The following is a 17,112-nucleotide window of genomic DNA, read 5'->3' on the forward strand; positions in this document are numbered from 1 at the left end:
CTTTGTTTTGAAATACTTTTTTTTCTAAAGATTCTATTTTTAAGTAATCTCTACAACCAGCATGGGGTTCGAACCCCCAACTCCAAGGTCAAAAGTCACATGCTCTGCCAACCGAGCCAGCCAGGTGCCCCAAAATACTTTTAGAATTACAGAAAAGTTGCAAAAACAGTACACAGTTCGCACACACTCCTCACCTAGCTACCTCTAATGTTATCAACTCAGGCAACCACAGTATAATTATCAAACCAGGAAATTAGCATTGAAACAGTGAGATAACTAAGTTCCAAATCTGATTTGAATTTCCCCGGGTTTTTTTCCTCTAATTTTTTTTAATCCATTCCAAGATCCAATCCAGGATCTCCCAGTGTATCTAGTTGGCACGTCTCCTCAGTCTCCTCCTATCTGTGACACTGCCTCATTCTTTCCTTGTATTCCATCCCCCCTACCCTTTAGATTTATTTCTGCGATGTTGTTCGGGTTGGGTTTGTGTGGCATTTCCTTCTGAGTAGATTGAGGTTATTTACTTCAGCAAGAATACTGCAGAGGTGCTCAGGTGGTACGTGCTATCTCTCTGTGTTGTTACCAGTGATGTGACCCTTGGCCTTTGGGTCACGGTGGTGGCTGCTGGGTCTCTTCACTAAGAAGGTAGTAATTGTACTAACTTCCCTTGGTAATGGATAAATACTCTGGGCATTATGCTAATACACTGTTTCTCCCCAAACTTTCACCCCCTTATTTTAGCATCCACTGGTGGATTTGGTCTGCAACAGTTATTACTGTGGTCTTTGCCTGATGATGTTTTTGTATTTTCCCATTCCTTCTACGCTTACCAATTGGGATTTTTCTGTAAGGAAGAGTTGTCCTTCCTTGACTATCTATCTGTCTTTACAGTATGGACTTCTGAATGCTTATTCAGTTTTCTCAAGTATAGTCTAAAACTCACATCATTTATTTTGATGCTCAAATCGTTCCACCTGTGTCCATTGGCCGTTTCTTTTGATCGGATCTTGCATCCTTTTGACATGCCCTCGTTCTTTGTTAAGCACTTTTTTTTTTTTTTCTGACAGCACAAGATGTTTCAAACTCATCTTGTATCTTCTCTGCCCCAATCTAAGAATCAACCATTTCTATAAGAAGCCCTAATTCTTTTTATTGGAGAATGATATTTATAAACCAAGGTCTGGGTGCCAGTAGATCACTGCTGCTGGAGTATCATTGCTCCTGGTCTCTCTCAGCTGAAAAAGATAGGAAATATACGCATATATACTAATCCATGCATGCATATACATCATATTTATTAGTTATTTCTATATCTGTGCATCTCTGTTATATATAACAGACTCCCTGGAGTGGGGTCAAGTGAAGTGAACTCTGTGTCGTCCTCTCTCTTGCCAATGAAGTGGTGGGAAGCTGGCCTGCAAGAAATTCTCTCCCACCTCATCCTCTGACCTGTGGGGGCACAAACCCGCTCCCCGCCTAGTCTTGTATAGGTGTTCATTTTACACAAGAAACACTTTCAACAAAATAAAATCAATCATATCTAAAATGAAAAAAAAAATACTCCCCTCTGCCCCCAGAGTGTGTGTGTCGTATGTGTTATATATATATGACCATGAGTTCCTTCTAATACCTCTGATTCCAATTCAGTACCCCTGGGATCATTATAAGCCGCTCCCCATTTTTTTTTTTTAATTTATAACTTCTTTCTCTAACAGTAAAAAGCCCAGCTCTCATTACTCACAATCCGAGATTACACATAAAGCAGTTACTGAATTGCTAACTCACACCCCTGTGAGAAATAGACTTACTACCCGGAGTACGGTATATTTGCTGACAGTTCTTTTTGGGTTTCACCTTACAATATCCTGCCGAAATAATGTTTTCCAAAGTGGCTTAATTCTTAATTCCCATCCCCTTCTGTGTGGTTCCAGATCGTGCTCTTCATTTGTAATACAATTAGCTTCATTTGTTACTGTTTGGATTCTATCTCCTCTTCCCCTCCGGGCGGTTGGTTTTAATTTTTGTATTTTGGGAGGTAGGTATGATGCAGGGTCAAAGCTGTATCCAAAGAGATACTCCCAGAGGTGTCTACCCCTCCTCGCCCCCTCACCCCCCACATTCCATGCCCCCTTCTTTCCTCCCCTTTCCCACCAACCCCCTATAGTTAAACAGTCTCTGTATTTTCTGCTTTATCTTTCCTGTGTTTCTTTTTCACAAAAGAGCAGGTCTGTTTGTGGGGTTATTTTTTTTTTATTGTATTATCTTTTACATGGTGACAGCACACCATATAAATCCTTGCACTTTACATTTTCAAAGGAATGATTTAGAATTCCTAGTGATCTTCCCCCATCCGTGTTTTTACAGCTGCATAGTATTCAGTTGTGAGAGGGGTAGCATCATTTAACCACTCTCCTACATGTGGGTATTTAGGTCCTTTTTATTATTTTGCAATTACAATCAATGCTCCAATGAATAAACTTTCATACATGTAATTTTGTATTATTAAAAGTATATTTTCGGAGTAGATTCCTAAAAAGGGAACTTCTTAGTTTAAGTACCAATGTGCTCGTGGCTTTCGGTTGCTCTGTCTGCCTATGGAAATATCTTCTAGTGGGTTAACGTGTATCCTTGATCGCTACATAAATTACTGAATCACAGTTTTTCACTTGTGTAACTTGTCCGGATTTAACTTTTTTTGTTCTACTTAGCACATAAAAGAGTGTATTAAGATTGTACCGAGATTAGGAATTAGTCTTGCATAATTTACCCCTTTTCAGGGCTCCACAAATATCATTGCTAAGTGTCACCAGCTCCTAATGAAGGTAGTAATCACGCAGTACACTTACAGCCCTTTCACCCCAGGTGCAGTCTACAAGTTCACGATTGCCAGTGGAGAGTGGGCAGTTCAGGAACTAGCGCTGACGTAATGACTAAGCGTTTATATGATGCTCTCATTTGCCCAGAAGCATTTGATTTTTCAAAACTCTTTCAAGTCTTTTCATTTTATGTCAATTGCACCAATGTAGAATGCTCTGGGGGAAATATCACATAAACCATGACATTTATCTAGTACAAAGTCCCTTCCCTGTATTATGTCATTTGAGCCCCTGACCAACCCTGTGAAGTAAGCAGCACGTATGGTCAACATCCCCATTGTCCAGACGAGGATGCTGAGACTCAGAGAAGTGACGTGTCTCGAGACCAGACATCTATCTACTACGTAGTGAGGCTGGAAATGAATTTGAGACTTGCCACTAGTTTCACGGCTAGCTTGCGAACAGCAATGAAAAAATATCCAAGGGTAGGATGTAGTCACAAAGAGGTGAGGTGCTCTGTAAATTCTGGAATTCAAAGTCTCTTGGACCTGTGATTTATGGTCAGGGTTAATACCCGGCTACCTGTAAGCTGTACTGTTTAAGTCTTGAATGATGGTAAAAGGAAATATAGTCTGTTCACATGCCGGCCCCTCTCCCACCCTGTGTGCTGCTGTGATAGAATGAGCACTGGCTTTGGAGCCAAACTTGCACCTTGGTTTTGCCACTTATTGGGGGTGGGGCCTTGGTGAAGTGTTGAACCTGTTTTCTTGCCTTAACATGAGTATTGTTTTTACTGGGCATTGGAGGGATTAAAAGTAAGTTCGCCAGAAAGACACTCCCTAGTGCCCCCCACCAAAATGTTATTCTTAGATGCTCAGTCCGTTTCCTTCAGAGCATTTGTCACAATTTAGAGTTATATATACTTTTGTGTTTGTTTCACATCTGTCTCTCCTACTAGAATAGAAGTTTCAGGACATCAAGGACTCTGCTTGTTTTTGCTACTGTTTGCATCCCTTATGCTTACCCTGATGCCATTAGTCACCGAAAAACTCCTTCTGAAGGGAATCCCACCGCGTCCTTGTATTTGTTTTTATTTCAGCCACACAGAATGGCCTGCAGCTGCCCTGCCCTTTCACATCTCTCTACCCTTCTATATGCTATTTTCTTAGCCCGACATACTTGCCCCTCACTCCTTTGTTTTTCTGGAAAATTCTTACTCATCCCTCAAAACCTAGCTCAGCTCTTCCATTGAGGGCTCCCAAGATTCCTCTTCTCCCTTAAAGAATGAGAGGTTCCATTGCCTCCATGCTTCCATAATAGACCTGAACCCCCCAGTCGTAATTGGTGTGTGCAACTAATGTTCTTAGGAACCAGTTGCTCCCCGGACGCAGGCTAGAGCTGGGTACACAGCAGGGAATGGGGGCTGTCATGCTAATGGGAGAGGTGGGCCACGACAAAGTAAACAAACAAATTAGTAATAACGTCTACAAAGTAAACAAACAAATTAGTAATAACGTCTCCAATAGTGGTAAACGAGAGGATGATCAGTTTTGAGAAGCTGACCTTTGACTTGAGATCTGAAAAGTGAGAAGGAGTTAGGGATGGGAAGGATGAGGGATGAGCATCACATTGTCATTGTCCCCCCATCTACCCAGGCGCTCCTTGTTTCCACCCCAGCCTGCCAGACGCCACCCCCCACTCGGCTGGCCTCTGAGCTATGTGAGTCTTTCTGTCCCCACGGCCCAGCACGGGTCCCACACGTCACACGCTGGTGGCACAGCGTGTTAGAATTGCTGAGTGCCTGGCTCCGCGGTACTGAGTCAGTGCATCTACTGTGTGGCCAGGGCTCAGAGCCAACTCTCAGCTTATTACCCACTCTCCCACTTAGTATCTGGCGACGGGGGAAGTTATTCAGTCTTTTTGTGACTCAGTTTCCTGATCTTTAACATGAAAATAGTAATACAACTCATAAAGTGTGAGAGGATTAAATGAGACAATCTACATAAAATTCTTAGCCCAGTGCCTACCACATGGTTGGTCGATAGATGTTGGAAAAAAATGCTCTAGAGTAAGTGTTGATGAGGTGTTTGCTGAGTAAGTGAAGGAGCTAAGGAATAATAACATTTAATTCTTCCTGTAACATATATAGAACTATGTCAAAACAAGAACTGAATACCCTGCTTGATCGTCAGTTGTCTTATTTACTGCTTATTTTAATTTGGACAAGAAATGGGGGGAGGGAAATACTAAACACCAGTGTTTTTAGCAGTTAGAATTAATAGCTATTGAATCTTCATTTGCTTATAAAGCAGTCTCTGAAAAATCCTCAGATCATTTGTTTTTACCTTTTTCTGGCTAGTACAGGGCTTTCATCTTCTAGCCCCAAACCTAAATAAAAGTACACAATCTACCAAAGTGGGGCCATCCTGCAACTTGTGCTTCATCATCTTTTGAAATCACAGTTGGAGCACACTGTAGTGAAAGAACTTTCTTGTATGGAGATCCTCAGGATACCATAACTAGTAAGAGTTATGACGATGCCAGAGATAACAGTTTTCTTAGGGCAAGGACACCAATGGGATTAACCTGGGATATTGCTTCTACACACAAAATATCGCTCAGGCTGTTCAGCAGACCTTTGGCAGATCCTCCTCCATCCCGCTCCACTTCCTTGGAAACTAAATCACGAGGTAGCATGTGCAAAGATGAGAGCATATGAACAAATTCATGGCAGGGGAGCTTCGAGGAAGAAATTTGTTATCTTTCTTAGCATTTTCACTGGAAAACACTGGCATAACGATTGCTTTTGTGAACCTTAAGTATCTGGCCACTTGGAAATGCCTTGATACTTGAATGCGTGGACATGAGTTTTCTAGTTAAAATGAATGATTAAAAAATAAATAAATAAAAAATAAGATAAAATGAATGATTACTGAGGGGATTAGCAAAGAGATTTTGCCAAGTTCTTGTCTGTGAGCTCTAAGAGTTAACATTTATTTACATGAGTAATTCACTCTGCTCTTAACACTCTCGTCAATTGGAAAATATCATCCGCCTTGAATGTCACAGAAATCAAGGCATCCTATCTTAGAATGAGGAAATAATTAGCAAACAATTTCTTTCCTTTTTAATATGTGTGGCATTGTTTTCAGGGTTTTCGCTTACACACCAATGCACCATAGACTTCTTCTGGCTGGGGGTATTGAAATCTGCTTTTCCGCTCCACAAATGTCGAGGTGGGCCTGTCTGTCAAGTCAGAAGTCCGTAGCAAAGAGCCACCTTCACTGATTGGTCCCCCTGACAGGTGATGGGTAATGGAGCGGTGCTAAGTAGTGCACATCGCAGATTATGGGATAAGAGTCTGCACTGTGGTAGCGGGACGATGCTAACCAGTCAAGAAGACTAGGGACACTGAGAGTCTGCAGACGACAGGCTTCATTTTATATGTTAATAGAGGGAAGACTTCTGCTAATGGTGAGGAAATTCGCCATAACAAATGCATTCCCTTTGCCGCGCTCTAGCATGGCACCAATTAAGTTCAACTGTATGTATAATGTACTCTTAATTCCTAACAGTGCCAAGAAGGACTAACGTGAAAAATATTACATAGTCTTACATTTCACAGATCACGAACAGATGGGAAAGATTATGCCAATCGGTAAAGAAATTCACATGCAGTATATAACACACCTCAGAGTGGTGCTTACATGGATTTTTTTTTTTCCTTTTAAAAGTATCCAGGTTATCTTGGGTGAAGTTTAGCTTCTGTTTGGGGTTTTCTCTAACATTATATATGTAACTCATTTTAATTTATTCCTTCTGCAGATACGAATGTTTGAAAGTACAGGTAACCTTGTAATGAGTCGAACTGATAAGAGGTTGTGTTCCAATGAAAGGGGAATTATGGAATGATTATTCACTCTGTGAAAGGGTTTGTCATAGAGCAAGCCTTCCTGAAGCGTTTCAAATTTAATTTCATTTCCCAAACACTGGTTTACACACAACATTTCAGGAACAAATTTAGTGAGGAAATGAGAGGAATAGTCGTAATGAGCTAGAGGTCCCTTACACTGCTAACATTTATGCTTGCTTCCTCCCTCTCTGTCCCTCCTTGCAGCACTGATTGCCATCGGCCGGTACAGCATGACGATAGAGACTGTGGATGTCGGATGGTGTAAAGAAATTACAGACCAAGGAGCCACCCTGATTGCACAGAGCAGCAAATCTCTGAGATATCTGGGGCTGATGAGATGCGATAAAGTAAGAGTTACCTTTCAAGTTTGTTTTCTATACATCCGGGTAGGTAACAGCTCTCTGTCACATTCTCTCTCTCCCTCCCTGTATGTACAAACGTGTACTTGCACATGCATGTACTATTACAGCTACACATTGCAAGATGCCTGGGTCTCTAAACGAATCTGAGAGTATTTTTGCATTTCCCTGTTTAAAAATGAATTTTGTGCCTATGCAGAAAGGAAGAGCAATTGCGCACACAAGTCAAATTGGATGTTGGCCTTCTCTCCCTAAGTCTGTGGACCAAAATTAAAAAGGTTTGCATGGCACACAGCAATGTGCAGTCAAATAACAGTCAAATTCTTTTCTGGGCCCCAAGTTTCCTGCAGCAGTAAGGTGGAAAGAACAGTGCCAAATTGGTTTTTCGCAATTTGAAGTGTGTGATTTCAGTGTTCAATGTCTATGGATTCTTGCCATGTGGGGGCAAGAAAGGGCCAGTGAGGGGATATTATGTGGGAGTCTGTGCCTTTCGACACTTAAGATGCCACTTTTAGCACATGATGAGAAATGGTCTCAGGGGTCCCACTGAAGGCGTGTGGAGCTGGCCAGAGAAGTGCGTGTCAGAGTTTGGGAAATTGTGCCACATTTAATATGGGACCCTTTGAAGACAGAGAAGAAAAATGATAAAAATCTGTATTGATCCCCAGGCCCTACAGAGGTGCTCTCCCCCTTGTTACTTCCACGTTTCCCCCTCCAAGTCTAACAAGTGGTTCTCTGCGCTGCGGAGGGGAGAAGGGGCGGGGTGGGGGGGGCGCGCAGAAAGACCAGGCACTGGCCAGAGTCCACTCATCCAAGATACTACCCCAGGTTTTCGGAGTCTGGGTCCAGTGCTTGTGGCCCACCCTGGGTGCGGTCTCCAGGCCCAGGGACTGCTTTCTTGGAAAAATTCCACCTTGGATATTTGCTCAGAACTTGCATCTTAAAATAGTTTACACATGTGTGCTACTTTTGCAAATGGTGATTAGGGACAAATCTAGCAAAAGAGAGGGAAACTAAATATATATGTTTCTCAAAGGACAGGCATTTTCTAAATGTAGCATATTTGGGGGCACATTGGAGAATGGCCCAAATCCTTTGTGTGCTATGTCATTTTTGTTAATTGACCTAGTTCTTTTCTCCAAATGCTTTAAAATCCCAACTTACACTAGGCCTTTGCCAGTTAGTTATGTTTAGAGAGAATTTACTATATATTCTCAGCCCAGCCTAAAAAGCTGACTGACTTTGTTACTAAGCAACAGCACTGAGACCCAGGGGTTGCAGGTCTCCCTCAGATTTCACTACTAAACTAACCTGATGCTGCTACTAACCCTGTCGCTTAAAAATGACTTCTTTTAGGAGCACCTGGCTGGCTCAGTCACTGGAGCATGGGACTCTTGATCTTGGGTCATGAATTCAAGCCCCATGTTGGGTGTAGATTAGTTAAAAATAAAATCTTTTTTTTTTTTTTAAGACTTCTTTTTAAAACAAGTTAAGGGGGGGGGAACAAGTTAAAGAGTCTACAGTAGACAGAATATTCTAGAAACGCTAATCAATGACAACAGCTTTGCTCAGTGTCCGCCTGAAGAAGCTGCTACCTGAGTACTGCCTTAACTAAGGACACCAAAATGTATGCGTTCAAAATGTACCTGCGTATCCACACGCATTCTTGGAAATTATCATATTTCTAGTCCATACTCTTTAGATTTGTTGAGGTCAGCTCCACCTTCAGAGATGAATTGTAGAAGTTTATGTTCCAGAAGATTATTACAGACATTTGCTGACCGGCATTTTGCGTATTTTAAGTTAAGGAATGGATCCTTTTCTACCCAAATGCAAATTACTCCAAAATGCGATGGGGAGGCCGTGCTGATTAGCGGTATCCTTGAGAGAGTGTTAGTCCTTTCCTAGAGCGGCCTCGGACTCCTTCCTCCAACCAGTGAGCTGCTCTGAGAGCTAGCTGCTGGCTCTCGCACCACCTTGTGCTGCCATGTGGCCCAACCTAGGGGATGCTGGGCCCAGCCTTGCTGCCTGGCGTCCTTACACTTATGGCAACTCAGAGCCAGACACAGGAGGTTCTGTGAGGATGGAAGAAGTTTCCAAACCACCCACAAAATGCAAGGAAAGCCCTGCACATAATAGCCTGTTTGTTGATTTAAGTGGGATAGAAATCTAGAGTATGTAGCTACTCAGCTTTCAAATTTTGTGTTAGGCAATCTGTCTCCAGATTTTAAATTCTTATTAAGACTCATAGAAAGACTTGGGTAGCAAAGAGGTTAGTAGTTGAGGGCATGAACTCAGTGACCAGAGTTCAGGTTCAGATCTGGGCTCTGCTCTTCATAGTATCGTGTTGGGGAGTTATTTACTCGGTGCTTCTGTTTCCTCATTTGTAAAATGAGGGTAATAATAATACCAAGCTCTTGGAATAATCATGTTTGTTGTATATAAAATACTCAGTGCTGCTGCTGATTCTTATCATCAATGTCATATTAACCTGTGTTATGACATTTGAAATTTCCGAATGAGAAAAAAGTTGTACTGCCTGCTATCTGATTTTGAAAAGAAATTGAAGAGAGGAAAAATAAACTAAGATTAGAGAAGACATTACCCTTTAACTTTTGCCTCCGTTAAATCTAGAATTATGATTATTATTTTCTATACTAAGATGTCAATAATTATATTTTCTACACACCCCACAAAGGAAAACTAATACCTCCATGAGACACTCTGTATTTAGAATCTACTTGCAAACCTGGGCATAGGGATGAAGGAAGATTGGCAGTAGGAAAAAAAAAAAAAAGGCTGGGTTTCCAGAAGATAAGACAATTCAAGTAGGCCGGGAAACAGAAAGTAATAATAATGGAGAAAACTAAAAATAGAAATAGAAGACTCAGAGAAATCATGATTGGGATATGGCGATGAAGACCCCTTTGTCTATCTCCATGTGATCATCTGTGCCAACCAATAATTGAAGAACAAAACTACTTTGGGTCTATCAGTCTTCTCTCTGTCCCTTAACCAAATTTGCTAATAACCATTGATAACTCATCGAGTTGAGTTCTTCCACTCTCTGCACGCCAACTGGAGCCAGAGGAGAAGCAAGAGACTTTGATGGTCTACACAATGAACCCCCTTGCCAGGAGCTTTGTCGTAGGGATCCCTGCTCTGGGAAGAGATGGAGCTTGTGATGTCTGTGTATCCCAGGGCTTGAGTTCTGTGACCCTGTAGTTCTATGAAATATTGAAGGCCAGTAATCTTTTCTTTCACACTCAGCCACTCATATTGAATTTGGAAGCCATATTATACCAAACTTGAACCTTTTTCCTCACTTGGGCTTTTAAGGAAATTGAAAGAATAGCAAAATGCATTGTATTTGTTGTAGGAAAAGGTGTTTTCCTCCTCTCCCTCTTCTTTCTCTCTCTCATCCGGTAAACAAAGAACAGATGAGAAACGTTAAATGTATTCTTTGCAATGAAAGCAACGTATGCTCAGATTGTCAGACAACGTCTAAGCTAAGCTGCGGCGAATTTGTTTGGCTGCAGCCTCGGTGACTCTTAAGGAGGAGTCCTCCGGCCGTTCCCCAAACGCAGCGTTCCCTGAGCACTTGTAAAATTAGGAAGTGCACTCAGAAGCCCGTGTTTGAGTAGCTGTTCCGATTGCTGGATGGATAAGCATGTTAGAGGCATTACTTTGAGTTTTAAAGCCGACGCCACTTAATCTCCTAAACTTTAGTGCATTGTAAGAACCAAGAGAAGAAAACGCTGTGTGAGACGGCTTTGATGAATTGGGGTGAACTTATATTCTTAAAGACTGTTCAAAGGCTTACTTGACCTTGGGAATTAGAGTTGACCCGAAATCACCTATCAACTTAACACGCATTTATTTGGTGATTTAGTTAAAACTGCTTCTATAATCAATGGGACTCTAATAAGAGCGATATGTTTACTCTGCCTTCTACGATTGTAGACAGTGGCTTTGGTCACAAAAATTATTTTCACAACCCAAAATAGAACATGCTGTCCAATTCCAGATTCCATATAGATGTTTCTTCTAGTAATATGATTTTTTCCCTCATTTCATACAAGGCAGTTTAGATGGAGAACAAAACTGAAAAGGACAAAAAAAAAAAAAAAAAAGTCATGGGAAAGCTGTAGGGCAAATGGAAATGCAGTGTTCAAGGTTAATGAAAAATGTTTGGGGTAACAGGGTTGATGAGAAGGGAGGGAGCCCAGTGGCATGGCCCTGGCTGAGAAACCAGACCTCGCCAGAGGCAGCCTGGCTGGTTTGGAAAACCTGGGTGATAAAATGTCGTGGTGGGAACCTCTGCAGTGTGTGTTAATACAGAAGTTTGGAGACAGAGGGCCTGAATTATGAGCAGCGAATAACATCATAAATGTAGCAATTCTCAAATGCCAAACCCTTGTGAAAAGCAGTTGGATGGAGAAATGCTGGAGCTTTTAAAAGCTCCCTTTCACTCTCTCTCTCTCTCTCTCTCTCTCTTTTTTTTAACTTCATGCAGAACTAATTTTATACACTGTTCATTTGATTTGAAAATGCCAGCGTCTGGGCTATCATTAAAGAGCGTTATTGAGGGAGCCACTCTTGGCAAAGCATTTTGCTTTAAAATGCTTATTTGTTCTTATGTCCCCGCAGAGTTAGAGACAGAAAGGGGGGAAAGTGTGCCTCAGTTTACCTAACGCCGCTCCTCTGCCTCTGCCTGGAGCAGGTTGCTTCTGTTGGGAGGCTCCTTCTCCTTGGCCTCTAGAGGCGCCCAGAGGGTCGCGGGGGCCATATTACTTAAGGAATAGACATAAATAGATTTTGAAAGGTCCACCCCAATGTCCTATGACCAAAGCCTCTTGGAATTTCTTTGATTTCTAGTTGACATAAATTAGAATTACACAGGCGTGAAGAGTCCGCCCAGAAAAGATCAGAGAGGCTGCTGGGGGAGGAGAAGCCTCTGTGTGATCCTATTGATTATCCAGCTGCCTTCGGGCCAGGGGCCTCTGTGAGGCTGACTATTATTGATCCACACCCTGGAAATAATCGAATTAATTCATTTCTCATCAAACTGCCATTGCCGAGACCTTTCTCCTCACCTGCTCCAATTCCTGAAGTACTTAGTTGAGGAGTGAAATAGATGATTTCTTTCAATAAGGAATGATTTCTCCAGGTCATAAGAAATGTTTGTGTTCACACAGAGTCCCTCATTTAAATGGTAGAGAGATTTAATCAAATCAATGAGAAGCCAACACAGAAAGCAAGTAATAGAAACCAGTCATCTCTTTCAAGCCAGAAATCTACTTTACAACCTTAAAATATCAGAGGCCAACTTTCGTGTGCCCGATTTAATGTAAAAATATTCAGGAAAAATTGACCACTGCATTTTTCAGGAAGTAATTACGGCAAGAGAAAGCCTCAACCACCTAAATATTTCTGTGGAGAAAATGGAGTTTTTATCAGCTTGTTTAGGAATCAGGAGCAGGAAAGCCCTATGGGGAAAATAATATAGGACTCTGTAACTAATATACAGAACTAACTGGAAAAATCAGTTTAAAGGAAAAATAATTTGTGGGGCGCTGTGTCCAGGACTGTTTTGGTAGCAATTCAGCCATGAAACAAAGTGTGTACCTGCGGGGACTCCCTTCCCCCCTGCCATGTGCGCACAGCTGTTTCCAGATTGCCCATAGCCAAAATTGAAAATTGAAAATTTATGCCTTATCAAAGAAAATAAAGTGAAAAACAGAAAACAAAACGTTTTCTGAGACTAAGGCCGGGAGTGGCGTTGACTGGATGGGATGGTGCAGGCCCAGGCCGGGGCAACAGCCCGCAGTCTGGGCCCCGAGCAAGAGGGAGGCCGACGCCGTCAGGGACGGGCTGCGGCCCGCAGGCCCCAACCCCAGTCCTGCACTGGAAGCATCAGCATCTTGCACCTTTTGCTGATGAAACAGTTTCTCCGGGTGATTTTCATGTAGGAACGCTTCAAAACACATCTTTACAACCCTCTCCTGACTATTCTCGGTAATGGAAACAGGAAAACACACCAGCTGCAACCCCGAGGTGACCTCACGACTTCACGGTAGCCAGGAGCTCCCGTTTCCTCCGCCTCCAGGCCTGGTCACCCTAAAGGCCTTCCCTGTATCTAAGGATTGGCCAAGAAACACCACCTGGAGCTTCATGGCAGAGCTTAAGCGGGTGAGCACCGGTGTCGCACTGCTGGGTGCTCCACTGCTGTGGGACCTCGGGCAGCTTGAGCTCCAGGAGCCTCAGTTTCACCGTCTGAAAAATCGGGATATATCTCCTCCGTAGGGCGATTAAATGAGATATAGTGCAATAGAGCACTTGACCCCACGTCATGCACACGGTAAGCCGTCCGTGAAGATCAACCACGACCACTGCTATTACTTGTCCGTATATGCGTATCCGTTCCGGAATCTTGCACGTGGTATTTAACCACGACATGACCTACGCGGTTCATAAGATTGTAGCCGTGAATAGAAATTCATACGCTCACATCTTACTAAGAAAAACTAGGCCCTGGGACTTAGCAATCCTCAGAAACAAATAGAATCTATCTTTTTCTTTCTTTCTTTTTTTTTTTTTTTTTTTTTGTCATGTTTTTAAGACCCATTAAATCACAGTTACACTTGAAAGAAGAAGAAATTCAGAGACCAGTAGGTCACAGGCCTTTCTCCTGAGCAGGGTAAGGACTTGGCAAGTTAGATGGCCACGTAGCGTCCAGGCTGGGACGTGTCTCCCACGCTGTCTCCCTAGAATCCCATAAGGCGGTGTGTTGTAAGGAGGTGCTTATGCTTTGTTCACTTCTGCTATGAGGCTGATGGATGTTGATTTTTTTTTTCTTTTTTAGAAAGGAGGAAGGCAAGGGTCTGCTGTTCCCCAAATGCTGTAGGTGAATAGAATGTTCTGTTGGGGTTTGCCTGACGGCACCCGGGAGCATCATGGCTTTGCAGTAAATAATCTCCTTGGAACTCTGATGTGGCTTAAGTAATTATATGAAAGAATTAGGCTGCGGGATCATATTATTTTTCTAATTTAGAAATAGAAAAGGTAACAGCCATTTCCTAACAGGGCTCAGATTAGATCCCAGGACTCCTAAGCACCTGTCTTCACAAAGTGGAAATAAGGACAGCTGGCGGTGGCTCAGGAGACCGAGGGACCAACGGCCCTCGGGGAGGAGCCCGCTCAGCCTGTGTGTGAGGCCCAGGCATTCAGCGGCCAGTGTGCAGGGAACATTTGGTTTGGCAAGCAGTTTTTCAAGGAGAAACCTAAACTCCCTCCCCTGTCCCAATTTTTTTTTTTTAAAGATTTATTTATTTAATCATGAGAGAGAGAGGCAGAGACACAGGCAGAGGGAGAAGCAGGCTCCATGCAGGGAGCCCAACTTGGGCCTCGATCCCAGATCCTGGGATCAGGCCCTGAGCTGAAGGCAGATGCTCAACCGCTGAGCCACCCAGGCATCCCTCCGTGTCCCAATTTTTATCATGCATTTTATCCACTGAATTCACGAAATATCTGTTCAGTCGCTTACTGTGTTCCAGTCACCGTGATAGGTGACAGATCCGAAAAAAAAACAGGAAACGAGACCACCCCTGCCAGCGTGGAGCCCACGGGCTCTTGGGGAAGACAGACCATCAAGCCGGCAGCTCCACAGCAGTGAGACTACAAATTAATTTTCAGAACTGGCACCCCAAAGTATATTTCTTCTGCATAAAGAACCTTGCTTTGATCCCACATCTTTCAGCCAGGGGCCTCTGCCGTTCTGTTTCCTGTTCTCCCCCCCCCCCCCGCACCCCACTGATTCTGCTCCCTCCAGCATCGCGGGTGACTCCCTTGTCACCACATCCAGGGGCCACTTCTCTGTCCGCACTTTGCTCCATCCCCTAGCAGCTGCATCGCCCTGGTAACCGTGCCCTCCTGCCCGAGAATGCTTTTCTCTTGCCTTCGGTGTACCCGCGCTCCTGGCTTTTCTCTCTCCATCTCCAGCACTGCTTCCCTTGTCTGTAAAGTGGAAATAAAAAAACAACACCTCTCCCATAAACCACGGAGAGGATTAAATGAGTCCGCGTGTGCAAAGTTCCTTACAGGCAGCAAGCAGTAAACCCCAGCTCTTATCTGCTTTGGTGGTGCATTCTCACCTTCCTCCTCCTTGTCGCTCTCCTCCTTGTCCACATGTGGGATCCATGGATTTCTCCCTCTGGGATTTTCCTCTCATCCATGGCCAGACCCCGCCACAGTGGCTGGCACATAATCATCCCTACGCAAATTATATATCGCATGATGCGCGGATGGAGCAGGTTTCTCATCTGTCTTCTGTGTAGCTGTAGGGTTCGAGGAGGTTCCTCAGGGTCTCTGGGAATGGCAGGCTGGCCACGAGGGCCGGGCGTCTGGTCCTTACACCAAACTTCAGGGCAGCCCCACCTCTACTGCTTTATTTATTTAGTTTACCTATTTGGCTTGTTTATGTGTTTATTCTTTTGGTTTGCAGAAGTATTGTACACCTAAAAGCAAGCTCGAAAAACATGAGATCCCACCTCCTGCTAATAATTTTGCAGATTATAAGAAGTATCTGGACAGAGGGAAGGAAATGACTGTGAAAGACGGCACCTTGGATTTATAGAGCTTCCTATAGCTGGGGAATTCTGAGTGTAGCCCAGAGCCCCTGGGGTTCAGGACGGTCAACAGATAAAATTCAGGCATCTGCTGGATGATCGGACTCAGAATTCTTCAGAGCCTAACCCTGAAATGCTCTGATTTATGTAGAGTCTCTCGTCTGTAAACCAAAAATCTCACTTGTTTTCAGGTGTTCTAATCTACAGATTTACAGATCACTTTTACGCAGAATAAATTTTTTGCTGGTAATAAATTTGTTTTAGGAAGCAGGTCAAATCCATAAATTCTACGGGACAGAAGCTGCCGTTTTAGAGAGAGATTTTTTTTTCACTAGGTGATTGCTGCTGCCCAAGGCTTTACATAAGAAAATAAAAACTGAAAAAAAAAAAAATAGAAAAAAACTGAAATCAAGAAAGCCATTAAGCATAAAAGACATTTTTAGTTCTGAGAGGTTTCTTTTTTTTTTCTCAATTGTGTTTTTCAGCTTAACTTTGAGAGTTTAATTTAGAAACACCCAGATGTGTTCTATAAATACATTGCACTTACCGCTCGGTTAGTGACTACATTAATTATCTTATTAGGACTCAGTGTGTCTCAAATAGTCAGTCTTTTGCTAAACCATTTAGAGCAGTTCAGATGACTCCCCAAGGGGCTCTCTCCATCTTGATGCCCCAGACTGGTCTGCTTTGGTTCCCATCTGCACCACACATGCAAATCCGTACCCCCCAAAATGTATAGATCTGTGCAGTAGGTCAGTTCCACGGCCAGCAGACAGAGGCCTCGGAATGGGCTCTGCAAGGCTACATGTAGAGCTCACACTTGACGTGAAACATCCTTCTTGGTGGAAGATTGCTTGGTGAAACAGGGAATGAAAATGTCACTAATTTCTTTGACAGTCTGGTGGTTGGACTCCTGTCGCACTAATCTCTAATTAGAGGCTTCAGGTTGGTGAGCCCCGAGTCTCACTTAACACTGCAGGCGTTTCTGTGATCCTCATCCTCCCAGGTTCTTTGCTGCTTTCTCACTGTGCTAATTCAAGTGAATAGAAAGCAATGCTAGTGTTAACAGGCAGCCCACATTTCATGAAAAAGAGACAGCATGAAGCCAGGCCTGTTGTGATATTGACAGAGCATAGCACTTCCAATCATTGCAGATTCTGGAATGGAATGACTGCATTTGACAAAGTTGACTGAATTTATGAGCCTGCCTCTGTCAGGTTCATTGCATTCTCAGTATCTGCCTTTTTCTATGCTTTGGGACTTTTAGATGAGTTTTTTGCCACCCAAGAGTAGTATTTTTTACCTCTCAAAAAAAAAAAAAAATCCTTAAAGGCCTCGGGCTAGCGGTAGGAGGTTCACGCATGAAGTGTAGTGCATTGTGGGTGGCCTGTAATCAG

The 17,112-nt window shown here is 43.2% G+C and overlaps 1 protein-coding gene across 1 annotated transcript in view; it reads left to right on the top strand.

Moving 5' to 3' along the window:
• FBXL17 (F-box and leucine rich repeat protein 17) overlaps positions 1 to 17,112 on the top strand; it is a 496,926-nt gene that overhangs the window by 468,574 nt on the left and 11,240 nt on the right. The window contains exon 8 of the mRNA XM_038532171.1: positions 6,934 to 7,076. Coding sequence (XP_038388099.1) covers positions 6,934 to 7,076 — 143 coding nt within the window. The remainder of the gene's footprint in view (positions 1 to 6,933; positions 7,077 to 17,112) is intronic.

Source organism: Canis lupus, chromosome 3 (assembly GCF_011100685.1).
Source record: "Canis lupus familiaris isolate Mischka breed German Shepherd chromosome 3, alternate assembly UU_Cfam_GSD_1.0, whole genome shotgun sequence".
Lineage (NCBI taxonomy): Eukaryota > Metazoa > Chordata > Mammalia > Carnivora > Canidae > Canis > Canis lupus.